General features: G+C 47.9%; 4 protein-coding genes across 4 annotated transcripts; 2 read left to right on the top strand and 2 right to left on the bottom strand.

Annotated features, from left to right (window-relative positions):
- Positions 1–335: 335 nt before the first annotated feature.
- On the top strand, positions 336–1,534 carry N7473_000784 (uncharacterized protein; the record flags this gene model as incomplete). The annotated part of the gene is made up of 3 exons (XM_057146724.1): positions 336–751; positions 809–1,229; positions 1,280–1,534. 3 exons carry the CDS (start codon positions 336–338, stop codon positions 1,532–1,534), a joined length of 1,092 nt encoding a protein of 363 aa, XP_057014610.1.
- Positions 1,535–3,381: 1,847 nt separating this feature from the next.
- Positions 3,382–4,119, bottom strand: N7473_000783 (acetoacetate decarboxylase family protein; the record flags this gene model as incomplete). The annotated part of the gene is made up of 1 exon (XM_057146723.1): positions 3,382–4,119. The coding sequence occupies one exon, from the start codon at positions 4,117–4,119 to the stop codon at positions 3,382–3,384; it is 738 nt and encodes a 245-aa protein (XP_057014609.1).
- Positions 4,120–6,634: 2,515 nt separating this feature from the next.
- On the top strand, positions 6,635–7,647 carry N7473_000782 (uncharacterized protein; the record flags this gene model as incomplete). The annotated part of the gene is made up of 4 exons (XM_057146722.1): positions 6,635–6,711; positions 6,767–6,891; positions 6,956–7,278; positions 7,351–7,647. The coding sequence occupies 4 exons, from the start codon at positions 6,635–6,637 to the stop codon at positions 7,645–7,647; spliced, it is 822 nt and encodes a 273-aa protein (XP_057014608.1).
- Positions 7,648–7,903: 256 nt separating this feature from the next.
- On the bottom strand, positions 7,904–10,804 carry N7473_000781 (M28 family metallopeptidase; the record flags this gene model as incomplete). The annotated part of the gene is made up of 1 exon (XM_057146721.1): positions 7,904–10,804. The coding sequence occupies one exon, from the start codon at positions 10,802–10,804 to the stop codon at positions 7,904–7,906; it is 2,901 nt and encodes a 966-aa protein (XP_057014607.1).
- Positions 10,805–11,641: the final 837 nt, after the last annotated feature.

Here is an 11,641-nt window from a genome sequence, read left to right as displayed (position 1 = left end):
ATTTCATTCCTTGGGAGAACTCGTCCTGCACATCTAGACTGTACCAGGGCCAAGGTATACATTAACCTTAATTCGCTTTAAGGGTTCTGCATTCAGTAACTTTATCGTCATCCTATCCATTTACTGTATTTGAATGGAAGTTCTTCCATTAGATTGCATCATCATCATGGTCAAGTGCTCGCAGGTTACCGAGAACAACGTCGATCACATGAGCTCTTTCTCTTCACTTATACGCAGCAAAGCGGCCTGAGCAGATCAGACTATGCTATGTACGATATAATTATCCGCCTTTTCGAGCAACACTCTTTTTACTTCATGATATACTAATCAAAGTCATGATGGCAGACCCACTGACAATCATCGGAGGCATCGCTGCAGTTCTGGATCTGATTTCATTCGGATATAAGATCATATCTGTGGCCGCAGAACTCAAGGAGTCCACTGGGGAGCTAGAAATCAACAACGAGCGGGACATCATTGTCAGAGACATTGAGGTAATACTGGGAAACTTGCGACAAAGGAGCATGGATGAAGACCACAGCTTTGGGCGCCTCCGACAGAGTTCCTTGGTCATTGCAACTGAATTCAAATCAGCCTTGGATAAATTGAAGATTCATGGCAACATCACGAAATGGAAGACCATGAAGGTGGCATTTGTCAATATCTGGGATAAGAAAAAGCTCCAGGAGCTAGATAGTCGACTGAGAGGGCTCACCTTGGAACTCAACACACATATAACTGCCAACTCAAGGTAAACTACCATAGTAATAAATCTCTTCAAGTTGCAGCTTTACTTACTTCACCATAGTGTGTTGCTGGAAGAAATGTCTGAAGCACAAAGGAGTCGTTTCGACATCGTACAAATTGATATCCGTAATCTACAAGATCAGATTGCGGAAGCTTTCAGCCGGCAAGAAAACGAAATGATTGCCCAGCTGACTGTATTGAAAGAAGCATCCACTGGAATTGCCAATGACACGACCGCGATCCAAGGTAGGCTTGAGAGGATGGAAAAGGGCGATGAAAAGCTACGAACCACCATGGACGAAATCCTCCAATCAGGCACTGCTATACAAAAGAAGTTAACCGAGGTGGAAAGATTAATGGGATCAGCATTTCCCGGTGATGGCAGTGTACGCTGTAATGAACTGGAACGGGCTCGTGATGCTCTTCGCAAGGGCTATGATCTACTTGCCTACCACACCTTCGAGAAATCTGAAGCTACTTTGGTGAGTCAAATGTCGGTAGTATGAGTGTATTTAAAGCTTATCGACACTAGATGGAGTACGCTTCTACTCGAGAGTCGGATCCCTCTCAGGTATCAGCGACTGGCCATACCTACTCTGGAACTTCCCTCGTGATGGGGCAAGGTGTGCATATTCAAGGTAACCTCGGAGCGCCGAATACCAAGGTCGAAGGGAGTAGACATTTTTACGGTGGGCACAGCACGACTTCAGAGAGAGGGACTCATATCCAGGGCGATATTAATGACGCTCAACTCTTCTCTGTTTTAATGGGAGCCCGTGGCAAGTGACATGAAGTCACAGCATGGCGCTCAAGTTGGGCCAGTACCTGTCAAAGCACTTAGATGCCATGTATAACTGCAGAACTTCAACTGGAGCTATGAAATTTGATCAAAGAAGCTTAATGATACCGGACAGTCACTACCACGTCGATTGGGCTCTGTGTGCCAGTCATTCCATGGCACGAGCCCGAAGACAAAACGCGCTGGACGCGCGAACATGAAGAAAATAGCTTCACCATCGTCTCCAGTCCGCATGACGCCCGCGCTGCAGGGCCAAACCTCTTGTTCTCCCCATCCGTCCGTCTCATCATCTCTACTAATCGATCATGATGTCAACGGGGCTTCGGCGACAAGGCACACTCGGTGGCAGGGGATGGGGTGGGCTCCGGAATGCGGACGAAGGCAGAAGAAACTGTATAGGTCGACAGAAATTGACGTTTGCACACGGTCGTACGAGGTCGCCTAGTGCGCCTTTAGATATCGTTCTGGAGTCTCGATATGGTCGCCGTGAAACCTCGCAATCATCGTATAGGACAGATTGTCACTAGTATCATCTCGCCAACTCCCGCGGACTTCGCAATCACTGGCTGACTCGTGTAGAGGCCGAGACAGTTTGGACGTTCACGTCTGCTAACCAGTTCGATCCCGGTCTTCCTCGGTTCCGAAATTATACGGACGCTATCAGGGAAGGCTGCTAACCTCGCCCTCGATTTGCGCCCCTAAGGCAGATTTGAAGCCCCGCTGCACATGGGCAATTTTCCGGAATGAGTGAAGGGCGAATACGCCTGGACTCGCGGAAGTTGGAAGGCCGACCGCTCGTTTGACATGTCAGGGGCCGGAACTGCAGGTCGGCGCGACGAACCAAAGGCAAAAATGCCTCAATTCGAGCGTAATAGTAAGAGCTGAGCGGAAATTCGGGCCAGGTTGAGGGAACAAGCAGCGCAGACTGCGCTAGAAGACTCAAAGGGCTGAACAGGGCGGCCGTTCGCGCTGGCGAGATAGGGGGTGGCGGAGCTCGGTGATCCGGACCAATGGCAAGAATGCCTCACTCGCAAGGCGCACAAGAAGGACGGAGAGAAAGAAGGAGTAGAATGGCGAAAAGCAGCGAGACGTTGAAGCGGCGATAAAAGGGACTTTATAGAAACACGCACGGCGATAGTAATGCGCAGAGAGGGGCTAACCCCGAAACGGCACGCTAAACCCCTTTGCGTAATTCACCGTGACCGACTTATACGGAGTATACGGAGTGCAGAAGAAGTTAACGGAGTCGGCTGACAGGATGTAAATGAATACGCGCCTTTGCTCCTTCCCCACCCTAAATAGGGTATGTATAGCATTAGTATAGCTACTTTCATATGATTGGTAATATCAAGACAGTGGAAGCTAGGAACTGCTTGATACCTGCTGTAGCAAAACATAACTAACCAGACTTTACTGATTAACTGATATCTTCAAAATTGGCATTAGGCGTAGTGGAGATAGATATAGTTACTCCGGCACTGTAATGGTAGTGGTTGTTGGTCACGCTATTTTCCCCTCCTGTTCTGAGAACTAGGGATTGTGTTGCAATGAAGTACAGGATTGTCATTTCTGATTACCGATACCTAAAACCAACCCTTAGACATAAGGGCCTTGCAGACCTAGACACTGTTCCCAGTGTCCGAAATTCTTCCTAGAACACGACAATACGTACCATGACCTCCGGTCATGTCTCCATCAAATTGAGAGCATTTCTTAGGAGACTGTTAATTAGGGTGTTCTTCTTATTTCCTATCATAGGATGTGTACAGTAGCATCTGGCTAGAAAAACTTTTTTCTTAAATGATCACACAGTGCTTGTAGCATCGGCATTATGACTATAGCTGGAACACTTTTGTAGGCCGGCGGATCGCAAGGGATGCATTCCGTGAAAGGGTCGCCATTCCGTATCGAACAACTTTGACTTCATGCATCGGATCGAACCTTGATGGCTCTGGGAAGCAGACAGAACCAGAGCCTTGCCAAACCTCGCTTGCCTCTATACTGATGTCAACTGGAACTAATTCCTTGACGGACGGGCTCTGATTCGAAACCACCGAGGGGATAACTCGCAAATTTAACCCCTGGATCGTTCTCTCAACCGTGCCCTTCAATTTCTGTTCGGGCTGGAAACCAACTTCAACAATCTTTTGACCTGCAGGTCTCTCCACGTAGCCGTGAACGACCGCCGATCCAGTTTTCAAAGATAATGCCACGTTCCCCAATTTCTTAGGGAAGCCGAATTGCTCGCGGCCGCAGCAAATTGGCGAGTCATTGTCAAGGATGAGGGAAAGGAAGTAGTCAAACGTGTCGCCGTTGTATTTGACTTCGACTAAGTGGACATACTCATTGTATGGACCGAATGAGGTCATGCTGTGCTGCAAAACCATTACTGATACTTGTGGCTCGTCCTCAAGTTCTAGCATGTCCGGCACGAGATGGCGCACACATTGCAACGATGTTTGATAAGTAACAGTGAGAACAGCTTCGCTTGTATAGTCGCTGCCATCCACAGGATACGGAGGAGCGTATTGTGGAATGGGCGTATTGGATACTGGGAGCGAGCCAAATGGCATTTTGGAACCACTAAGAGGGCTAGTTAGACACGATAGAATAGCAAGAATTTCGAAGACAGGCTAAGGGAATAATATTTGTTTGGGATGGCAAAAGAATATATGCATTTTCAAGATGCCGAATGATGTCATGCCACGAACCAGTTGCTCTCACCGAAGGTCAGGCTACATTGCAAAACCATGGTGATCATATTTGAAAACCCTTCTGATTTATATGGCCAGGTCTAGATTAAGCACCGTATTTTAAAGTTAGGTAAACTGCGCATGGTGACTTGCCCGCAAACAATCTACCTTTGGCGTCAGCCGACTCGGAGAGTTGATGACCTCATTTGTTACCTTAAGTTAACCAAATAGTCTTTAGCTCCCAGATTTCTCCCATATGTCGAGCAAATCTGGGTGTCGATCGCTGGTTCATACAGCCATGAACTAACTCCATGAGCACGACCGTTGGCCTTGCGATTCGTGCTTCGAAATCTAGACTAGGCCATTGAAATATTTCTTGAAGATCATGCAAGAGAAGCTTATTGTTTCGGTGGTGATGCAAATTTTACCCCAAACTAATCCACTACCGTATGGTAAATTACATCACTTCCCAAACCCTAAACCCAACTATGTAGTGTAACCTATCCGTCTAAACCTAACACGATTATCACATCTAGATTCATCAACATAGACTAGGTATGTAGTACGATGTAAAGTCTGAGAGATTATACAGATAGTAGTCTCATAAATCGGATTTTGTTCCCTAGCATATCTCCGTGCTATTTTTTTTAGACCCACCCTTTACGACAAGCGCTGTTCTAATGCTCGAGGTTGTAGCTATAGCCTGAAACTCATCTCATAGGAATACAACCATCTCCTCGAGGTAGAGGCCGGGTTTCTCAGATTGGTGATCACAGAGGGCTTAAATTAGCAGTGGTGTCACAGTTCGTTTCTAACCTATTCGAGTTTGAGGCGCGTATATGCTTCTGATATTGTCGCAAGTTGTTGCGGATATAGATGATGGTGTTACGCGGTGCTAACTAGTCACTGTGAGTAAGTAGAACGATGACGGCCGATTATGGCTCCGTGCCACTTTCTGCTGATTCCAAGAGTATCTCGCAACCGTACCGTTACTATGCAAAGCCTTACTGCGGGTTCGGTTCCTGTTAAGTATCTTGCAGAATATGCTAGAGTGTGCGCTAAGTTAGTTAGTCACAAAATATTACTAACTATAGAGTGAACTTCCCTACTTGTAGGTTAGATTATCTTAAGGGTGAACTACGAAGTAAAGTACTAAAGGTAGTAACTAAGTAATAATGTGCAATTAATCGCTGTAAGCATATACTCTATAAGTCAGGATAGAGGCCTGTTAATTAAGCAGGAGAGAGGAACTAATCAAAATTGTTTAGAAAGGTCAAAGACTGTTTCTTAAGGAGCGTAGAACCTCCTCTTTATAGCGTAATGTCGACATAAGAATGTGCATAAGCCCTAGAAAGCCGTCGAACTTGACAGAATGCAACAGAATACGTCATCCGAATATAAGATGCGCCGATCTTCAACGATTGATTCTAAACATGGGAAAGAGCTTCAACACTCTGGCTGAAGAAAAATGTCAGAAGCAGGTACAAAAAACCGCAAACTGACGAGAGCCAATATGAAAGAAACCCATTCAAATCTCTAAAACCCAACGCTCTCACTTTTCATTAATGGAATATTCACCTGAATACTACTCAAAACATGAGCAGCTCTCAGGAAGTTTCAGCGGACGAATTTTGGGGAAAGTTTGTCGAATTAGGTGCTCTCTTCATGGAACACAAACCGGCCCATTGCAAAGCCTGTCTCATTAAAGGCCAAGAGAACCGTCTTGGGTGTCTTCACTGCTATTTGCCCGCCAAACCATCGAAAAAGGCCTTTTGAAACCCTCCCAGATATACGCCTATATGTACATCCCTTCTTACTCTTTCTCTTCTCCAACTTGGCCTTGTGTAAAGCTGTGATGGATATGATTTGCAGGCCAAAAGCCGGGGGGCATTTGTTTTGATCCCCGTGACTGCTAAGATTACGCATTAGTACACTCGTACAGACGACCAGAAGAAGCCCACAAAATATGCTGTGACACAAGGTAACCAGTTGGCATGATTAAAACTTCTGCTGAGAAAGAATTTTCCATAACCACTTTAAGTCATGCTGGTACTACCTAAAAGGAAGGAGTCTTTTTCGGACCGCCTAACCTCGGGCCTCGTGGCAGTATATCAGCTTTCAAGCTTTCATTCACAGCCGCATAGACCGGCAGGATATATTTTACTATTTCCGACGCTTGATACCAGTACAAAGACATCGAGATACCTCTTCTGCAAATCTCTCCGCCGAAATGCGGAGGATAACGACGACCTGTGGTCTCGCCCACGAAGGTCGGGCATAAGAGGACCAGTCAACCCCTTCTTTGATCTTAGCTTCTCAAACTCTTGAAGACAACGATATTATTAGTGATTATTGATCACAGAAGAGCGTCATAGCACTACTTCGATCACTCGCGATGTCGGTCTACGATCTATACTTTGCCTTTGGGAAGCCAGGTACATACACCCTAGATCACACCGGGGGACATTGTAGGTAAGTAAAGTGTATATCATAGCAAAGGGAGAACGCTTTACTGATCGGAATACAGCCAGCGCATGCCACTTCGCTACCACGAATGGACCGCAAAACGACCCATCAAAGCAATAAAAAATCTAGCATGCGACGCACACGACAATATCTTCATGGTTTGGACTCCTGATAATCGATCACTGGGTAAATTCAATCCTCTGCACTACTTAAATCTAAGAAATCAAGTTATCTGATCAGACGTTACAAGTATGCAAATCCCACCTCGACCCAATCTACCACCCTCTCCAAACATTCCTCTCCAAAGAAGGAGTTGTCAATTGTCGAGTCCAATTCGGCCCCAGCATTGGCGAATACTTCGTCACGAGCGAAAGAACAGGACGATGTCAATGGGTTTCTCCCCAATTGGACAAGGATATGACCAACGAAACAGCTCGATTCAAAATGTGTTCTCTTGGAATTTATGATTCGTACGTGGCTATTTTCACTGATGGTTCGGCGAAATGGTCTCTCGGCGAGGATTATCCAGGACTTCTTAGGATTCTGAGACGTGTTCGACAGGGGGATTTGGTGGTATGTATTTTTGCGCTGGTATCTATAAGGTTCAGGAAAGTCGAAAGTATGGGTCTGACTTCGGGCTTGTAGTTTGTTGCTCTAAATCCCTATCGAGCAAATGAGTTCTTTGTCGCTCTCGCTGATGGAATTGTGCATATCCGAGCTAGTGCGTTGGTCGAGAAACATGTTCTGGATATACTGGGTCAGTATCCTAACTTGACGGTCGTGACTAGTGATGTCATCAAGTGTAGTCGCAGTGTATCTGGGGATCAAGGTCTTCCAACCAAATACCGAACGAAGGATTTTATGAAATTTATAGCTAAGAATGTGGCTGGAGGGGTGATTTCGTCCGCAGTTGCTGCTACTTTCTCCTGCACTGTGATGTGAATGCGGTATTCACCATGGGAATATGTTCTCTATTGCTAAATCAGTGGAGCTGTATCAGTGGACTGCATGAACATCAAATAGCCGAGATAAATGGGAATGATTATCGTGCTATGGGAATGATACTGCATACACAGGATACATCAGACAACCTCCGAACTCGAGTAACGACGGAGAGAAATAGAAATGAACAGCATGACAAACGCCCGCAAAGAATCCAAAACATCAAAAGATACACTCAATAGCCTGTAAAAGTATTTCACTCATCGGTTTTCTTCCAAGATCCCGATTCATCCTGCACAAGTTCAAACTCGCGGTACCCATCGACCAAACCGTCAGTCAATTTGGTGATAGCGACCCAAGCAGGAACGTATTGCCTGGCCTCGCTGAGAGCCGGGATAAGATCGGGGCTATTGTCATCGCTCCAGAGACACGAGACGCGACCCTTGAGAGAGGCGTGATGCTCGTTGAACTCGACGTCCACAGTCCACGAGCCATCCCATGTACGGCTCCAGAGGCGAATTTCTTGCATGCCATCTGAAGATGGTTTGATGAAGCGCTTGTCAGGAGCGGAGGATCCGACGACACTGAAGTTTTTGATGGGGTGGCCGTCCATGGTGATGCGGCAAGCGCGGGTGTTCAGGCCCGAGACTTCAAAGCGGACGGAGCGAGTGCTGGTCTCGGAATGAGAGATGCTATAAGAGACCCAATCTACCGAAGGATCCCAGGCAGAGACGTCATTGCCAGGAACAACGTTTGGCTCAGCACCAGGCCAGCCGCATTGCAAGAGCTTCCCACCTCTGACGTGGGTTTTGCACTCTGCCTGGCCCTGTGCATTGGGGAGACCACGGACAATGTCTTCAATGAAGGGGCTGACACCGGCCAGGTAAGCCGTAGAGTTGCCTCTATCCAGGTCGACCTGCTGCGAGAAGAAGACCTTCATGCGGTTGGAGTCAGAGAAGGGGAAGGCGATCAAGTTGTAGATGAGAGTGCCGATGAGAATCAAGAACAGGAAGATCGGGATATGGTAGGTGTAGCGGTGGATGTATGGCAATATCGGCAGGAAGATCAATGTGATGAAAAGCGCCATGAGCAGGTACAAGACCAGTGTGGGATCACCGTCCTGGCCCGTTTGGTAAAGAGCACTAGCCGCGATCAAAGCCAGAGGAGCCAGCATGGTGATGTTGATCGGAACAGTGAGAAGCAGCTGGATTACCCAGGTCCAACTAGGCATCGATGCACTCCAAGCTTGTTCATTTCCATACACGTTGGGATCTTGCTCCTCATCTTCGTCAACCCCGTGGTTCGCCACATAGTCACCAGGGACGTTAACGTAGTTTGCAAAGGTGGTGCGCTGTCCACGCAGCAGAGATGTCGACTCGGTTGGCTCTTCGTCAGCTCCTTCGTCGTCTTCGTGCCCGTCGCCTGTGCCAAGTCTGCTGCCATAGCTACTGGGCTGTCGCGAGTCCTGAGCCAATTGACCGACATACTCTGACATCCTTGGAAGGGAAAAAAGTTCAAGGTAGGAGATCCAAGTGGCCAAAAAGACACCCGCAAAATAAAACAGGGAGAAGTAGCCACCACCCATTTGATGCTCATTTTCGAGGACGGTGGCGAGGACCAACAACGCCCATGAGAAAACAAACATCCACGTGTAAGTGTACACTCGGTGGAAGGCAGATGGCCGCGCGAAATCAGCAACGCGAGACACGAACCAAGCCAGGAAGATCCAGGCAGAGACCATCATGCTCCAAACAGCGTAGGTACTGCTGTGTATGATGAGCGGGTTGACCTTGGCCAGCATATAGGCAAATCCGACAATGACAGCGGTAGGAATGCCAATCAAGAATGGGAATCGGAAGAAGCCCCGAAGACCCTGAAGCGGAACCTTCTCATCGCTTGTCTCCAAATGCACCGAAGACCGGAACAAATACATTTTATCGGCCTGCGAAAGGGCAATGCTAGTCACAAGCAGAGTCAATGGTGCCACAATCAGCAAGGTGACAGACAGCGCGAAAAGAGTATGTAGCTGGAAGACAGCGAATGCGCTACCGAACAAATCGAACCAAACAGCGTTGGTACCTTGACCGTTGGGTACGTTCCCATCATCTCGAACCGGGCCATCGAACCGGTCAGTATCGTCAGAAACAAGACTCTCGGTGGTCGCGACCGCCCCAGAGAGCATATGCCACAGAGAGTCGATGTTAGTGTGTCGCGCATCATCCTGATCGGTATGATACCGAGCGCGGGGCTCCATAAAGGCAACATCCAGCCCGCGCAACCCCATCTCACCATCGAACACGATATAGTCAGTCTGGCTACCGACAAGCTCGAACCCATTGGCGCTGACGATAGATCCAAAGGGATACTTGGCTTTCGCATACGCCTGGGTGACCTCCGTATCCGTACTGCGGAACAGAGTCGCCCGGCCGCCAGCACCAGCGCCCTCCAGGTTGAGGAATGTATGGGCGAACTTTGCCATCGGATGCTGGCTGTACGCACGGGCGCCATTCAGGTAGTCCTCCTCGCCGTTATTGAACAGCACCACCAGGCCACGACGCGGCGCGTGGCCTGGAGAAAGGAAATATTTCACCAACTGCAGGCATGTCACGACACCAACACCATCATCCGTAGCTCCGAATCCAGTCGACACGCTGTCATAATGCGCGTTGACCAGCACTCCGCCCTTACCAGTGGGCGCCTTCCCGGGCGTCTCCCACCATTTCTCCTTCTGATCTTTGAACCCGCGAATATATACCAGGATATTAGTACCCTCAAAGTACACGCCGCTCCGTTGGTCGAAGAATGTCAGATTCGAGGTGAGGTCATCAAAGACGAAGACCTCGGGCTTCTCCTCATCTGGCTGGTAAGCTTCGGAGGGTGGGGCGGATCGCTGGATCGCGTCGATGCGCTCGAGTAGCCACGCGCGAACATGGTCGTTTTCATGCGAGTTGTACGGGTGGTAACCTCTAGTGAGCGCTTGGAGGTCCTGCCATGCCTCGGTCAGGTTCAATCCTTCGGGGCTGGTTCGGGGTGCAGCTGGGACGTTTAGGTGGATGACAAGAATAGGGATGATCAGGGCGAGGAACACCGCGGTCGTGATGATGGTCACTGGCCACGGCGTAAAGGCCAGAGGGTTTCTGGCCCTAACAGGAGCCATCGCCGGAGGGGTTCAGGCGGATGAAGTGGTCGAGGGCGAGGCGTGAAGGTGAGGTTGGAGAAAGGGAAGCGGGAATGCGGGGGCAGTGAGAAGCTCTCGGAGTTACGGTGAATTACGCTAACGTCCAACGTTACAATGAGGTTGCTCAACTCCAGCCCCCCTGCATTACCAGCTCGATTTGGAAGTTGAATCAGTCTCCTCTTTTTCTGGGAATTGCTAAAAACACGATACACGATTGCTAATTTGACGATACAACTCTTATTCTAATTTAGCGTAGTAATATTATTACAGTGATCTACATTGGGGTTCGGTTCTATAAGTTTGAAACCCTAACAAATTTTCAAAACCATCTTAGCACTAATTAGTTGGACGATATCTGTGCTATTGAGAAAGACATCTAGGAAGACATCTAGGAAGACATTTAGAAAGACATTTAGAAAGACCTTTCAAAAAAGAGTAATTGAAGCATGTCTGCTTGGTCCGTTTCTCTGGTTTTTAGACTAGGACTTTTGAGCAACTATCAGGATATCCTAATTAGAAGATAGTAATACAGTTACTGCGCTAAACCCCAAATAGGCGTGTATCGTGTGATTAGCAATCTTGTATCGACGTTTTAGCAATTACCCTTTTTCTGAACTATCTTTGGAAAGAGCATAATGCAATGTAATTCAAAAATACCTAAGTAGATAAACCACGGAATAAGGCCATTAGGCCGTGAACGCTACCGCACAATGCATTTCCCAGAATAACAGGCATCGGAGGGTAGGGGGTAATCTTCGCTGATATGGGTAGAAATATGACACTTGCTCGTTGATACTGACTCCAGGCCCGACCAAG

This window comes from Penicillium subrubescens (genome assembly GCF_028828155.1).
Source record: "Penicillium subrubescens strain IBT 31985 chromosome Unknown utg000001l_segment0_segment0, whole genome shotgun sequence".
In the NCBI taxonomy this organism is placed as follows: Eukaryota; Fungi; Ascomycota; class Eurotiomycetes; order Eurotiales; family Aspergillaceae; genus Penicillium; species Penicillium subrubescens.
Note: the sequence above shows the minus strand (reverse complement) of the source record. Positions and strands in the feature narration are given on the sequence as shown.